Source organism: Blennius ocellaris (assembly GCF_963422515.1).
Source record: "Blennius ocellaris genome assembly, chromosome: 7".
NCBI lineage: Eukaryota > Metazoa > Chordata > Actinopteri > Blenniiformes > Blenniidae > Blennius > Blennius ocellaris.
Genome location: NC_137656.1, coordinates 9,046,258 through 9,062,512, shown reverse-complemented (window position 1 = coordinate 9,062,512; position 16,255 = coordinate 9,046,258). Strand labels below are relative to the sequence as shown.

General features: G+C 39.6%; 2 protein-coding genes across 5 annotated transcripts; one reads left to right on the top strand and one right to left on the bottom strand.

Annotated features, from left to right (window-relative positions):
- Window positions 1-441: 441 nt before the first annotated feature.
- On the top strand, window positions 442-1,840 carry myl7 (myosin, light chain 7, regulatory; the record flags this gene model as incomplete). The annotated part of the gene is made up of 6 exons (XM_080499753.1): window positions 442-477; window positions 974-1,049; window positions 1,213-1,317; window positions 1,412-1,490; window positions 1,573-1,621; window positions 1,736-1,840. The coding sequence occupies 6 exons, from the start codon at window positions 442-444 to the stop codon at window positions 1,838-1,840; spliced, it is 450 nt and encodes a 149-aa protein (XP_080355879.1).
- A 2,895-nt stretch (window positions 1,841-4,735) lies between these two features.
- agpat9l (1-acylglycerol-3-phosphate O-acyltransferase 9, like) lies at window positions 4,736-12,853 on the bottom strand. Of its 4 annotated transcripts, none has more exons than XM_080499050.1 (14): window positions 12,671-12,853; window positions 12,157-12,360; window positions 12,005-12,071; window positions 9,855-10,003; window positions 9,542-9,687; window positions 8,704-8,778; window positions 8,514-8,603; window positions 8,323-8,416; window positions 8,093-8,208; window positions 7,659-7,714; window positions 7,356-7,441; window positions 7,139-7,267; window positions 5,446-5,525; window positions 4,736-5,215 (listed from the first exon to the last, which is right to left on the bottom strand). In XM_080499050.1, the coding sequence occupies exons 2-14, from the start codon at window positions 12,298-12,300 to the stop codon at window positions 5,110-5,112; spliced, it is 1,338 nt and encodes a 445-aa protein (XP_080355176.1). In that variant the 5' UTR covers window positions 12,301-12,360; window positions 12,671-12,853; the 3' UTR covers window positions 4,736-5,109. The 4 variants fall into 4 exon arrangements, with proteins under 4 accessions (XP_080355176.1, XP_080355177.1, XP_080355178.1 ...); XM_080499051.1 differs by having other exon boundaries at window positions 12,548-12,676; XM_080499052.1 differs by lacking the exons at window positions 12,157-12,360; window positions 12,671-12,853 and having other exon boundaries at window positions 9,923-10,003; window positions 12,005-12,050.
- Between the last annotated feature and the right edge of the window lie 3,402 nt (window positions 12,854-16,255).

The window sequence follows — 16,255 nt, the reverse complement described above, 5'->3', positions numbered from 1 at the left end:
GACCACTTCCCCCTGTCTTTGCTGCGTGTCTCTGTTGGTATCTGTCCTGGCCGCCTCGCATCTTATCAAGTCCTTTGTCTGAGCACAGCCATGGCCTTGTAAGGGGCTGAGCTGCCCAACACAGGCTATTATAGGAGGGTACCAGATAAGATGGGCTGTACATAAAACCCACCCCAGCATCACACCTTGGTTGGGAGTCCACACAGGATCACCGAGAGATGGTGAGTGAGTCAATGTTTTTCATCTTTTCACACTTTCAGCCAATGATTTTCATTAATCGTCCCGCTTTATTATATTTAGGTCATTGTGAATTTAATATGCTTTGAAATACATGTAATTTCATTCTTGCCAATTGGATGTTTTAAATAATTTCAGGCAAGTAAAAAGGCTTCAAATAAGAGACAGAGAGGAGCACAGAAGTCCTGCTCCAATGTTTTCTCCATGTTTGAGCAGTCCCAGATACAGGAGTTCAAAGAGGTACATTTCAATGTCTTGTCTTTGCACAGCTTACATCTCGCTTTTGAGTTGAAAATTCAACAATCAAGCTTTTATAATTAATTTTATTCAGTGAACAGGGTGTTCTAATAAATATTTGCATGGGTGTAAAGATTGAAGTGTGACAAAGTAATAAAAAACCAAGGACAAGCAAAAACACATAAAGAACTTGCTCACAAAAAAAATCCAACTTATACTCTTTCTTCAGGTGACACAATGTTTCTAACTTAACAGAAAACATGTTACAAACGTCAAACATTTTGGGATAAATTATCTATAAGTAGACAATATACAGTGATATACAAGTGTAAAATCGGATTAAAAAAAACCCAAAACAAACAAACTTGTATTTGTCTCCTACAATTAAAGAGATTTTAATTTTGATTGTAGTGTATTTATCAACCTGCTAAACTGAAAAAAGTGTATCCCTTAAATACATTTTCAATTTAATTTGTTATGGTTTCATGACTGATTGCAGGCTTTTGGCTGCATTGACCAGGACAGAGATGGTGTCATCAAAAAACAAGATCTGAGGGAGACGTACGGTCAACTGGGTGTGCTCTCTGTTCCCAGCAATTATTTTGATATTTAAAACCTATTGGTCATTTATTAATGTTAGTTCTCATTTGCACATGGGTGTGTGTGTGTGTGTGTGTGTGTGTGTGTGTGTGTGTGTGTGTGTGTGTGTGTGTGTGTGTGTGTGTGTGTGTGTGACAGGAAAGCTGAATGTCAACGATGAGGAGCTGGATGAGATGTTGAATGAGGGAAAAGGTCCCATCAACTTCACAGTGTTCCTCAGTCTGTTTGGAGAGAAACTTAATGGTGAGGCCTTTTCACAAATATATCCAACATTACATTAAAAGAAAAAAAAAAAGAAAAATTTTATCGTACATTGTCATATTTTCTTTATCTACAGGTACGGATCCTGAAGACACCATCCTTGCTGCCTTCAAACTTTTCGATCCCAATGGGACAGGTTTTGTTAATAAAGAAGAGTAAGAGGATTTATTCACTGAGCTTATTTATGTAACAACTGTAACGTTACAGCATGTTATTCATCCTGTGTTGCTCACGCAGGTTTAAACGGTTACTAATGAACCAGGCCGATAAATTCACAGGAGAAGAGGTTTGTGATTTTCTTTTCTAATGTGATGTTGCCTACTTTCAAACAAAAGGTTTTGTTTTTTTTTTTTTTGCAATAAAATCTCACAGAGAATGTTGTCACCTTGCACCCCTTCAGGTGGACCAGGCCTTAGCTCTGGCTCCCATCGACCCCGCCGGTAACATCGACTACAAATCACTCTGCTACATCATCACACACGGAGATGAGAAGGAGGAATCCTAATGAGGACGGTTTAATATGTTTAATGATTACTGGAAAATAATCTGCTTATCTGATTCGGATGATCATAAATTACAGTAGATGATGCAGTAGTGTCTGTATATTACTGAGGATAAATTATCTCATTGTCAAAAGCTTCTTTAGTAAAATGTATTAAAATGTATAAGTGGCAAGAATAAAAACATGTTTTCATTGATCCCAAAAGAAAACAACCAACAAATGCGTTCCGCCTTTCTTTTCTGAATGTTTCTAAAATAAAGTATTGAATGAGTCTCAAATTCAAATAATATTGAAGCCCTATTTCCCTAAAGAGGGTTTATCCTCATGAGTATTTACTGAAGCGACAGTTAGGCTCAGCTAAGATGAACTTCACCTGCCAACTTTGACCCACTGAGCACAAGAATCACCATTTTCTTCAAGTTAGACCTGAATTCCTCTACGTACAATGAACCAGCACAGGAATTATGTGTGTTCAAAGCATTGGAAGGTCCAAATTTAGTTCCAGCATCATTTTCAGCTTCATTATGTCTGGTATGTTGGATTGACCTTGAAACTGGCACGTGTTCCCTATAAAGTATTCGCTCACTTTTATAATGTAATAAAGTGCAAGTTCACCCAGATACACTTTGACTGACAGGCTGGGCCACAGTTTCATATTAGAATAACTGACTATTGAGAACCTGAAGGCAAAACTAGAATTATGTGCTTACCACTGTCATGTTAGATGTCTTATTGTATTTAATAATACGCTTTCACCTAAATCACTGAAATGTAAACCTTCTCGCCCCTGATTTACAAAAGCAACAGAAGCAACAGGAAAAATCTCCAGGTCCGGGTGGTCCAGCATGTTATCTTCTTTTTTTTGTGGGATAGAGGCTGAAGTACAATGAAATGATTGTCAGAAGTGAATGAAAGATAATGTAAAGTACTGTATATGTCTGTAGACCTGTCACATTCACAGAGGCCTCGCTGTTGCTGCTCCCTTCTTTTGGGGCACCGTTGCCAAGGAAACAACAACAAACACCCCCATAAACCCCAGCAGCACATTTTCCTGCTCACACAACAAACAGCCAGTAGACGACATGGGGACAGGGAGTGAGTGTGTGTGAAATACTGTCAGGAAAGCTCCAGTAACACTCACAACAGCCGGTTTTCATCCAGATTACTTTTTTTCCATTTCTGACATCTATTGTTTGGAGGACAGAGATGCCGATTGCATCTGGAGCTGCAGGCAGGGTGGATGTGGGCGTAGATACAAGCTTAACATGGACGCCAGATGGAGTGAAGAGGAGGACCAAACCTCTCAACAGACACTGTGACTCCTATCTGCAAAGGTGAGAGGCCTGGACACAGTTGCATGATGTAATGTACACAATAATTCAGATAAGCTGTATAGTTCTATGATGATAATGATAATACCAATACATTTATTCTTTCGAATAAAACATGAGGATAGTTTTTCACAGTGACTCAAATGAAATGTCTGCCATTAAAAATGCAATCAATGAGGTGATTTAGAAATGACAACTGTGGTGTTATTTTATGTAGAGTCACAGCCAGATCATTTGAACAAATTAAACATCTGTTGAAAAAGCAGATTTTTTTTTTTTTTTTTTTTGATTTTACTTCTTGTGACAGCAGGTGGGCAAAACCCACTGTGTTCTCTTTTAAAAGCAGCACCTCTGGATTCATTGAGCTGAAAGCCTTGATGATTTGTTATATTGCAGTTTTATTGACCTCCATTGCTAAGAGAGAAAAGCAGCTCCATCCAGACATGGTCTGACTGAATCAACAGAGCCCTGCTTGTTATCTGAACCCTGCAGATGGGAGACACACATATGCGACTCGAATGTTATCAACCAAAACATTTGGTTTTCCAAACTGGGCCAGTGACAAAGAAAGATATGGGAAGGTACATTTTAAAGAAAGTAGGGACATTTTGACTGTAAATCCTATATAAACCATGCCACTCATTGAACTGTTAATAAAATATAACTCATGTATTTTTTTTTTTTTGGATGTTACATTTTCTTTGTCCATAATATTTGCAGATATCAGGAACTCAAACAAAGACAGAATAAATCTCACCTGTGGCCGGTGAGTGACGTCATTTGCTGGCTCATAAATGACCGGATTAGACGATGTCAGAAACATTTTCTTCACACGATTAAATAACATTGCTTTCACACAGGCGAGGCCAGACGTCAAGGATCCCAGTGATCACGAGCACCCTGGTGAGAATGCACATTTTGAGCACCGTGCTAAAAACTTACAATGAAAACACTTTCTTTAATTTGCTTTAAGGGTCGGAGGAGGAAAACCCACAGAACGATGATGGTCAGCCTTCAGAAGTACCGTCCAGTGAAAAGGGGTCCAAAAAGTGTGTGTTATGTGTGTTACTGTAACCATTACAGTGTAAGGTCCTCTCATATGGAAAAAAAGAACTGATGTTTTCAACAAATCCACAGCATTAAAGCATATTCAAGCAATTATTGCAAATATTAAAAACTATGTGACAGCTTGGTGCTGACCGGTGAAGTGTATGTCAACATTTAAATTAAGTAATTTTTTATTCTTAGATTCACGTTTGATCATTATAATGTTCTACTGGATGTTCAGTGATCTCCTATACAGTGTCTTGTTTTACAGACCTCCTCTAGGGTGCGCTGAAGAGTTTATAAAACATTGCGTAGAATTCCTAAGGAAAATCTGCATGTGCCTCAAAACAATTCAGATCAATAAAACTGTGCATTTGCACATCTACAACCACTTTCCTTTTATAGACAAACAGTCTACTTGGGATGTTGCGCAGTTCATATTTTGCATTTCATTGAATGTTTCATAATGTGTAAGATTTTAAAGGCATTCAGTCACAACATAGACCATAAACTATTCAATTTGCATAGTGTATTTATTAAAAAAGAGAAAAATACAGAAAGACAGTATAATGAATCATAGTTGTTTAACCAGGAGTTTCTCTGCAATCACACATTTAGTCAAGGTGTATTCCAGCATCATTAAATCAGAACAATAGACAGGTCAACCAACAGAGAAAACTATTTTCCCTCTTTTCAAAGACTTTCTTCTCCTCATATTGCACTTGCCATTTCTCAATAAGTGACACTATTCTGTTGGATGTACCCGTTTTCACCATGTGTAATTCCATGTGGCAGTGCAGTCCAAGTTCAAACAACTGAGAAAACACTGAAATATTTCCATGTATAACCTCACAGAGCAAAAAAACAGGAGCTTTGTTCGTTATGCTGAGAATGTCAATCACTGTTGCTGCTCTCGTCTCCCACCACCATGTTGCTGTACTTCTTCTGCTGCAGCTCTTTGAAGGTCTCCTTCACCTTCGCTCTCTTCAGGCCGCCATCCCTGCAGGAACAGGCGTAATCAGAGTGGGACAGAACAACAACCCTCACTGTATGATTTGTGCAATTTCATGGCTGATTTACAGATGATGGACGACACATCCCTTTGTTTTTCTTTGTAAATTCAAGGTGGAAGTTACAAAAATGGTTCAGATACATTGAACTTGGTTTTATTTGAAAGGAGACGGTGAAAAAGCGATCCATTAACAAAAAAGAAGTGAGGCTCAAGCTTACCACTGCAGATCTAGCAGACCTCCCTGGTGAGCGATGGCCGACTTCACTCTGTTAGCAAACTGGACAGCACTCTCCTCTTCCTGTCATTTTTCAATAAAAAAAATTATAAAATCAGTCTTCTTCAATGTGATACATATGTCACAATTATGCAGCACATTTTATTGAGCTATTGCTTAAAATTCCAATGCATTTACATTTGTGATTATGTGACAAAATGTGCAAAAGTTCAACGAGTATGTAAACCTTTTGCAAGCCACTGTATATAGTTCCATGGGTCACTTCACACCAAACATATAGGTCAAGACCCAAAGGGGAAATTCTGTGAAATGTCAATTTCGACTTACACTTTCAAAACACAAGTTGTAATAAATAAATTTGATGTGTATCCAAAGTCATTGCTCCATGGGTTCATTATTATTGGCTCATGAACGTTGAGACGTTATGAGAGAGCCTGTTTAATGTGTTCACCCTCCGATCACAACTGCTGTAGACAAATTAAGTTTGTCCAAGGGTAATGACCGAAGGAAACTGAGAGGTTGAAGATAAGCCAAAGGTGAGTTTGAGTTCGTGGAAACGCCAAAATTCTGATTTGGGCCTCGAGTAGAAAAAGGCTGGGAAGATCGAGGGATTATGGAAGAATGGAGGGATGGTGAATGTGATTGATCATCTTCTTTTGGGTTTAAAGGCAGTTTGCATACATAAAGTTGTATTACTGCCATCTGCTGGTTCTGTTTACAATGTTTTCCACCACGCTCGTCATCCCTGGTGACCATTTCTCCCTCTCTCTTATCAGCGGCTGTGTGAGCTCATATCCATGTGATGGATCATGTAAGCTCTATAATGGGCCATTTAGGATTAGGGTGAAATTTAACAAATGGTAAATGGACTTCACTTGATAGTTGCTTTTCAATTGTGTGAGCCCCATTCACCCATTCACACACAGATGGGAATCGAACCTGCTACGTTCCAATTGGGAACAAGCCATTTTATAAAAAAATAGGTAAAGCGGGGCTAATTATCCAAGCAGACCAAAACTGACACAAATACTCACACTTTCACACCACAGTAGCACTCTTTGTTTACGTGTCAGACTTCCGAGATGTAGAAGCAATATATTTGTGATTATGACAATGAAAAGCTTTTACTTTCAAAGTGTAAGGGTAAATCTTTACAGGGGCAACGATTTGGATGGAAACACTAAGATAATGGAAAAGGTAAATTTCTTCATAATTCCAGCCAAGCAGCAAACTTTAGATATATTCTAAATTTATTACAAAAAAAATGAAATATTGCATACTTTAAAAAAAAAATCTTTATAATTTTGGCTTTTTATGTCATGGAAATCAAATGACAAAACCTTTAAATATTGAAGTATTATGCCATAATGATTCTATTAGAATAAATGTATAAATCTTTTCAGTTTATTTGTGATGAAGTTAAAATAATCCTGATGTCATAATTTAGAAAATATGAAATGCACCTGTAAAATATAAATATTTAACTGAAATACTTGGCTCTTAATTTTTTTTTTTTTTTAAATCGGATGTCCTTTTGACATACAGTATTCCAAACCTTCCAATTTCTTCATAAACTGCACCCTGGGATTTTAGTGAATGAATGCAACATGGCGTGAGTGGAGGCATGTCTGGGTTAAGTGGCTTGATGCAGATGCTTCAGCACATGTCAAACACACCCGTTGATGCATGGCTGGCAGGTACCAGACATTGCAGACGAGGGCCCAGCTGGTCATCATCATCAGCAGGTAGTTGACCATGTTGTACTTGGAACTGTTCCAGAAAGCGTCTCCAAATTTTGGGTCATACTACGAAAAGTTCAAGGACACCGGAGATAAAAAAGTGACGCACAGACATACACATGTCAGGGAGACAGTTTGACGTGGACTAAAGTACCTTGATGGCGACTGGGTATATTGTGGCTCCGATCTCAAAGCTTCCCTTTTTAAACATCATGACGGACGTGTTGTTGATGCAGGTTCCTGCAGAAACCAGGCATCAGGAAATTTAAAAAAAGGACACAGTTGTGTGAGCTTATTCCAAAATTCACAAGAAACATCTGTTCATTTGTCACAGCTCTGAGGCCATAACTACGACCAGAGCTAAAACAACACTTGGAGGCTTCTCTTTGATGATACAAAGAGGAACATCACATCTGTGTGGATAAAATAACTCTGCGGTCCACTTGGTTACACTCACCCTCTGGAAATATCAAAATGGGAAGCTTTGTTTTGTCATTCACATGATCCTTCAACCTGGAAGAAACACAATGGGCAATAAAAAACATCTCCCCTCTGCAAGTGTATGTAATGTGTCTGTAACGTGTTTTGATGCACATTTGAGACGGTGCATCAAACATCTGGAAGGATCAGAGACGTGAGAGAATGGAATCCAAACTGTCCCGAGTCATTATTCAGTAGCAAGTTCCCAAAACACATCTCATCTTGTCTGAGTAACAAGAGACGCACCAACATGAACACTTTCTACTGCCAGAAAAATGCCTACTTCCCTTAGAACCTACAATCCCACAGAAAGAAAAAAATAGCAGAGCGAGAGAGAGGGAGAAAAAAAAAAAAGACGAGCCACGACAAGCCTTTGAAGAAATGTGCTGGGGGTTGGTGAGTGTGGAAAACCTTTGGGTCACTAGGTGGCGATCTTTCATTTCTGCTCTCTCAAACCAGACATGAGGACAGGACCTCACCATGGCTCTCTGAATAACTCCCATCAGACCCCCGTGAACCTGGCCTACCTGGGGGAGGGAAAAAAAAAAAAAAGGAGGAAGAAGAAATAAAAAAAAACAAAAAAAAAAACATGTTAATACCTTGTTGACATTTGTTGATGTGTGCTGGGTTTGTGTGCATACCATAGCATAGCAGGTGTCATTACAGAGGATGACAATGTCGATAGGCGAGGTGTGATTAGCAACACAGATTCCTCCTTTTTTGGGTATGTTTTCTCTGTTTGTGCAGTGACGACACGAAGACAAGATCAGAACGCAGCACCACGCCTTATTTCTTTTATTAGAATGGGGAATAAAGGAGATTGTTTACGTACCTGTTGTGATAGCAAATAGTAGCAGAGAGTCCTCGAGCACAGATTCTGTAGCACATGACATGGACCCACTCACTGAGCCACGACTTTATCCTGAAGACAGACATTTACGAGGACAGTGATGCACAATGGAGGGCAGATCCATCGACGCCACAGCGTACGTGTGATGAGTATTTTAAGACAAGTCGTATACCTCCAGTTTGGAAGTAATCCCACAGCTGACGTTCCGATTACTAACCAGCTCAGGCCGATGCAGGCAAGTGTTATCCTGAACAGAGAGAGGCAGAATATATTTAGTCATCGATTTTTAACCAGCAAGTCAGAAAAAGAGTCTGTTATAGGAAGAGCAAGCCCGGGGGCTTTTGTGCTGCATCTGCACTTAATTATCAATTTTACATTTGACAATGATGGGAGAAGTCAGGGGCTGAAATATGAGCTCACGTATGTTTTACAAGCCATTTTCATCTCAGCTTTTCTTTTTCCTGATTTCTGGAGTAATCAGATTATTAAAAATGGAATTCAATCCGATAACATTATCTCACATATGTATGGTCTTACAAACAGATTCAGTGTTGGTAGTTAGCTCGACTAGTTAATGAACAAATCTTACAGAGACATAAAAGGGCCATCTTGTACAAGCTGATTTGTGTATTCACAACCAACTTTTAATTCCTGCGAATAGATTACCACTATTTTCTGAAAATGCATTCTGGGTAAAGTAATATCCCCTCGGCCGAGGATTGGTGTGAAGTGGGCAGCATCATAAGGCGACGATATGTAGAAAAGTTCTCAATTTTGCTTTGCAATTTCTCACTCTGAATAGAACACATTATATAAATCAGAACAGATGAATCTTAATATGAATATATTCAAGATAGTAACATCTTGCTTTGTAACATTTACAATATTTTTTACCTGATCTGGACCAAAACCAAATTCACCCACCGAGGTTGAATTTATTTTCTAATTTACTTCCTGTTCTACACTGCACTGTCTACACTGTCAGCTGATTTTCGTCAATATTTGCGTACCTGAGCGGGGCAAGGATACAGTATCTCACAAAGATACCCAGACTGTAGACCAGCGTTAGCTTCAGACTTATGTACTGGAAATCATTGTTGGTGCGGGTCAGTAAGTTCCAGGAAACCAGCTCCTCGGAGCTGAACCGCTGGGTCACCTGAATTCAACCCAGAAGCACAATCAATGAAAACACACAAAAAAAAAAACAACAACAACCACACTGGCAAATGTAGAAGCTTTGAAGTCTGAAGGCAGAATGATGAGAAGAAACAAGAAACAATTTTGCAGATCAAATAATGGAATTATTGATAAGTAAAAATGCACCTCATCTTCTATAATGCTTTCAATTCCCCGTCGAGAGAAATAGAAACAGTCGCTTAGAGTAAAATCACCTCCATCCGGCAGCTTGGGGCGACTGCGTCTCAGTTCCTCTAACTCTTCCTCCATTGAGCCGTCTTCCCTTTGAATGAGACCTGAGAGACACACGCAGACACATTTATTTACACCTGTTAATTTGGTTTTCTTCCTTGGAGGAACACTGCATTTTCCCATAAAAACAATTATTATTAATAATGCTTCAGGGAACATGTTTTGTTTTTTTGGGGGGAGGGGGCATGAGGCAATAAGAAAGCACGAAATCTATACGACCCTGATGCAAGTGGTACATGGTGGTATGATATGCTGAGGCAGATAGGATGGAGTATTCCCCCTTTTGCTTTGTTTGTGTTTGTTTTTTTAAACATCAGGCAGGGATAAATGTATTTCCCTGCATTGTGATTACTAAATAAAGGTACAACAGTATCTAAATATAGGAGAGCTGCCACCTAATATACATTAAGCTGCACTCCAAGTCATTCAATTTGGTTCAACATTGGATTTCTTACTTTTAAAAATAAAAATACTGGCCTCAATGGATGATCTACCATCAATTTGTTCACGGATGTACACATTTGTATGTGGATTTATTATTTATTAGGATCTTGCATTTGATTCTCTTTTCTTTTTGCAAAAAAAAAAAAAAAGAAAATTTCATAGTATTAATCTTACACTCTACATTTAGATTTTTTTTCCCCATCAGATTGTCCCTGATGTTGTCAAAATCAGCTCCCCTTTATACGTTCATCACAAATTCCAACCTGGATATACAAACAGGTATGAAGGCAGGTGTTGATCAAATCTCATATTACGTATTACATTAAGACAGATCTTGCTCAAACAACAGATTTTAAAACGAGAGTTTGATTGAGCCTTTGGTGACATTGACTTGCCTTCATGAAGCTTTTCACCTTTAACTGCTCCATATCTGAATCATTTGACACAGTATTTAATGTGCCTCGGGCTGCAAGGTCTGTCAGAGATAATGTACCCAGTTCAAGTCTGGGTCAGACTTTCATGTTCTCTAGGTTCTTCCTCCAGTCCAGTTAAGACATTAGATTTCTCTGCATTCAGCCCATCCTATCCAAAGCTATGCTACCGGGAGCAGTGGACTGCAGCAGTGCAGCACCCGGGGAACAGTTCCAGGGCTTGAGGACCTTTCCTCAGGTACCTAGTGTCTGCAGCCTGTCGACAGAGGGAATCGCTGCTGTGACACAAGCTCGCATAATCAACCTCAAGGCCACCACTGTTCAATTATCAGGTCAAATGGTGACTCTAAATTGATAGTAGGTGTATGAGTGTGTGTGTTTCCCTGTGATGACTGATGACTTGACCAGCTTCAACTCCATGGGACCCTGCTGTGATTTCAGTTACGCAAATTACGTTAAAACCACACAACTCATCTAGCAACTGTTAAGTCTGCCTTGACTCCACTTTATCTGATAACTCAGCAGTCACAGTCCAATATCTAGAAGTGTCACACTGTGTATCCAACATTTAACAAAACTTTCACAAGAATGCTTTTCTTATCTGTGCACTCTATTTCTCGGATTGAGTGTGCACATTTAGAAGTGCGACACTGACACACTTTGGACTTTAAGGACATGTTGCTGATAAAAACTATCATGATGAAGTGTCACAGTCCGGGATACTACCCGGTGCAGCTTCGTGACAGATAAAGACTGGGTGTAATTACATGTTGGGAGATAGGGCACACCTCCTTGAGCAGTTACACATTGTTGCCTATCATGAATGTTCTCAAGTTCACTGACTGACAGCGCCATACGGAGACTGCGCGGTGCAGAAAAACAGGTCCCGTGGTTTAAAATAAGCCATTCGATCAGCTGTGGAGAAAGACTATAAACCTGTCAGCGTGTTAGATGCATGCAAAATAAAATACTTCACAAGGAAATTGGCTGGTGTCTTAAATGAGGCAACATTGCAACATGCCTGCCCTGACTTGTCACAAAGTACATTTGGAAATCTAGTATTGCAGCTACATTGAATCCGTCACAGAACCCTGCGTTTCACAAGACAGGATATGACAATTTATATTTACTCATCTGTCAAATCCTTGGGACATATTTTTTTCCCCTCACCATTAGCTTCCGCGTGTTTTCGGGTTTGTTCTGCTGCTTTTGCCTTTTGCATCTTCAGAGTGGCCCACTGCAGGAGGAGAGCAGACAATCGTCACTCTATCTGCACAAATATCTGCTTGAACTGAATTATAAACTCGCACAAAAGGCAGTACCTCCAAGGTTTTCATCAGCATGGTCATGTAGGTCTCCGAGATGCCCAGGGAGAATCCAAACATGGCTGGGATCATGATGAGACTGACAATGAGGTACAGCCACATCTTCAGGGCCCAAAGGGCAGAGGCCCAGAAGTCCTCCATGTCCAACCTTATTCCCTGAGGTCTACAGAAGCAGGCCGCTGGATCAATCTCGTGCCAGACCTGTGGGAGAGAGTAAGGCCTTTAAATGCAATGCGACTTCACTACGAATTAAAGCATGCACAAGGTTTAAAGTCTATTAAAAAAAAAAGTTGAACGACTGGCGGAAATCAGCAGTGAAGTTTCAAGAAAACAAGCAACGCAATCACTGATTGACGCTCGCGACCATCACGCGTGTGTTCCTGCTCACCTAAACAGCAACAGAGCGGCTCTAAAGTCACACAACAACAGGCTGCACGTACTTCTTGGTTTTCTACAATCGCCAGCGGCACCCTTTTCCCGTGGGTTTTTTTCCCTCGCCTGTTCGACTCACCTGTCAAACTTCAGTCCATGTCCTCAGACTGAGCAGCAACTTGGGAGTGTTTGAGGAGCGGAGCGCTCACTGCGGACTCGCCCACTGCACACTGGAACAAAGTTCAAGGGGCGGGGACCAACAGCGACCCCCGCTGGTCACAGAGAGCACTGCAACGCAGACCGATTCTACTGGAGATGTTGCCTGCAAAAATAATGACGTGAAAAGGGAAAGGATTATCGTGAAAATGAGCGATGGGGCTTCCATGGCTTCATTGAGTGTGCACGTGCAAATCTCTGCACGCGTCCTCCTATTTTGGCCTGGACCAGGGATGCCAAACACAAGGACCGTGTGCCAAAACTGGCCAGCAGGTGACGCTAATCTTGCTCACCAAACAAATTGTACATCAAACGTGCGTGATGCAACAGCTGTAAGAAAGTTTTTTTGGGGGGGGGAAATTTGACTGTATTTTATACCAGATGGTTTCATTAAAATTGGATTGATGTTTAGATTGTTGTCAATATTATTGGCGTAGTAATTGTGTAGATTTGCCTCACCTTTACTCCTGACCCAAAAGAAAGATTTAAGTTTAAATTTATTATGGGACTATTTTACCAGTCCGGCCCACTGACATTTAAATGTAATTGGGCTATATGTCTCCTGAACTAAAATATATTTGACACTCCTGATTTGCCTCCCATTACTCTCTAAAAATTGACAGAGCAGAAGGATAAAGTAGACTTATTATTGCACTGAAGAAGCAAATGTTGAAGCTGGAAATTGGAAAGGTACAGTATACACCTGAGACAAGTCAAACGTTCATACGTGGCAAACACAGAGAGACAATCACTCACACTCATGTTAAACCTGCAGGCAATTGAGAATCACCAATTAACTTCAAATACATGTCTATGGGCTGTGGGAGGAAACCAGTTAAAACTTACGCACACACACAAGGAGAACTTGCAAACTCCACAGAGAGTCACAAATCCCAGACTCAAATCTATGACCTTCTTCCTGTGAGGTGAGAGCTCAAATCACAATAATGCGCAGCCAAAAAGGATTTGTTCAACCCAGTATAGACAGAGGGAAATAAAGAATTCATATACATGCTCTTCACAATAAGACAGAATTCACTTAACAAAAGCAAGAAGAAATGGAGTTAACTGAACCATTGTTACGTGTCTTTACCAGCAACCAGTTTGATCCTTCCAGTAGCCTTTATGTTTGTCTCCAGTATAAAGCAAGTACACATCTCTGAGTGACATAATGAATAAGTCATTAAAGCAATTATGAGTTCAGGGTCTGTCTCGGCTGCTTCGCTGACTGATGGTGAAGTTATGTCTGGTTGTCTATGAGGACTAGGTGAGATGTATGGATGACAGGAGCTCATGTGGTTTGTACTGTGTACATGCTGTCAGATTTCCTGCCTGATATTTGAACGAATACGCTTGTAGGGGCTTGTCACTGAGAGTCATTAAGAAAGACAATCTTCTCTCACATCCATTAGAGTGAATAACTGGAGGCGACTTTAACTCCCGCAAGACTGAATTAACATTTAAGAAGTATGTTTTCACTCAACAGGATTAATAATATTAAAGACACACATTATGGCCAATCTTTAGTTGTTTTTCACTTTGGACTTGACTACAGGTGTGACTCCTATGTTGTAAAAAAAAAAAAGAAAAAAGAAAGAAAAAAAGATGTGGACCTCTGTGCCTTTGCATTAAACATTTACAAATAATCACATCCATATAGTAAAATGCATTGAGATCTTTGAGCAAAAGTCCAAGCCTGCTGGGGATTGTATTATTTAGAACAAACATGCACAGAAGCCTGCAAATGGGAACTGTGTTATTTTTGGATGACAAAACACTCAACCCATGTGAACTGATGGTGAAAAGTTTAAGTTGACAACATCAGGGGAACAACATCTGCGACACTGAACTCAGCGGAACGCAATGGTCTGTTGCTGTCTCTCATGATGGTTAAATCTTATTTACGGATGGTATCCTAATCTCTGAAGTCTATGATGAAACTTCAGGTGGTGCAGACATACACATTTGACCAGATCAAAACTCGTACAACAAAAGCGGAATCTTTATGTGAAACAGAAATCCCAAAACATATCAAGAAAAAGTCTCAACTTGAAATTTGACCCAATAGAGAGAGAGAGAGAGAAAAAAGTTTGTGTCAGTGTTCAGCTCTGCTGGATAAATCTTTCACCTGAACAATTACTGAAACTGATTCTTTGTCCAGATGTCTTCAGGCACTTCAGAAAACTACTGCAAAGCAGATCAGGACATTTCTCTCTATAGAGAAATACAATGTACATACATATTTCTAAATGTAGGATTTTCTCTATGGATGCCGTGCTTTATTTTATTCAGTAGTTAAATTTTGGCCTAATATGTACTGCAAAGTGTCACATAAACAAAAACTGAAGCAAACAGAGAAATATGTTAAAGACATACTTTTACTTTTCTTTAAAATTTTGATTTAATTTTCATCTACTTTAATGACAATTTCTATGATAATTTGAAAGATTAATTGGCCCAGGTGCTTTCTTGTTCACATAAAACCACTTTAAGGCATTTAAAGCCTCAAACACATTAGCCACCACAATACAGGGAGCCTAATGAGGAATGTGGCAATAGTCACTCTGTGCTAAAGCCTCTCTCTTCCACCTAAAACTAACAAAAGGTCCTGATTATTTTCCAGGTTCAGACATTTCACAGTCTGTTGCACATTACTGTAACAGGGGACTTAAGGGGGTCAGTTTGGGTAATGTCTCTGGGAATGATAAAAGGGTGATTCATTCTGAGATTGAACTTGATCCAAGGAGCTCAGAGGACTGCAGTTTTTGACAAAGATGAATTTCACTGTAGAAAACTGTCTCACCCTCAGCATTAATGGACAGATCTATAAGTCATATGATTGTATAAATCATCTATAAATCTTTCTGAAAAATACACATCATTACTTTAAGGTATCGCAATAGTGAAGCGCTACATCGTGTCCAGTGTTCCAAGAAATGATCAATTGTCCAATAACATGCCTTTATAAGAGGTAAACTTTGCAGGAAGTGTATTAAAATCCTACCCAACAACATGCTGTTTGTCTTTTCAGGTCAGGGTGTGTTTGCTTCAGGCAGGACTTGTTAGTTCTGCTTTCTTTCATGTTAAGCCTCAACACAGAGAACCCACTACTTTTACATGCTTTTTTTTTTTTTTTTAATGCTGCAGAGTCATGTTGGAACAACTCCTCATTGTGAGCTATTACTGTTGTTATTACTATTTTCTCTTCGGGGGGGGGGGGGGGGGGGGGGGGGGTTAGTTTTACCATCAGTCTGTGAGTGTCATCACTTGTTTACAAGCTTTTATTTATCACAGTGCTCACTTTTCCAAAATTGTATTTCTAGTCCAGAAATCTGTTTATCTCTATAAAATGCTCTGCCAGTGCACAAGAAGACAGAGTTTGAAAGTAACCATAAAGGTTAGGCCTGTGGTATAGGCCCAAAGCTGTATGTCCATATACAGATTTCATTTGTACTTTAAATAAATATTTAGAGTCTCTGATACCATCAAGCTCAGTGGAATAATGAGT

Coding starts and splice junctions, on each gene's coding strand:
- agpat9l (XM_080499050.1), bottom strand. CDS start 12,300: ATGGAGGACTTCTGGGCCTCTGCCCTTTGGGCCCTGAAGATGTGGCTG. Junction 8,604..8,703: donor GGATTACTTCCAAACTGGAG/GTATACGACTTG, acceptor GTCTGTCTTCAG/GATAAAGTCGTGGCTCAGTG. Junction 8,209..8,322: donor ATGACACCTGCTATGCTATG/GTATGCACACAA, acceptor TCCCTCCCCCAG/GTAGGCCAGGTTCACGGGGG.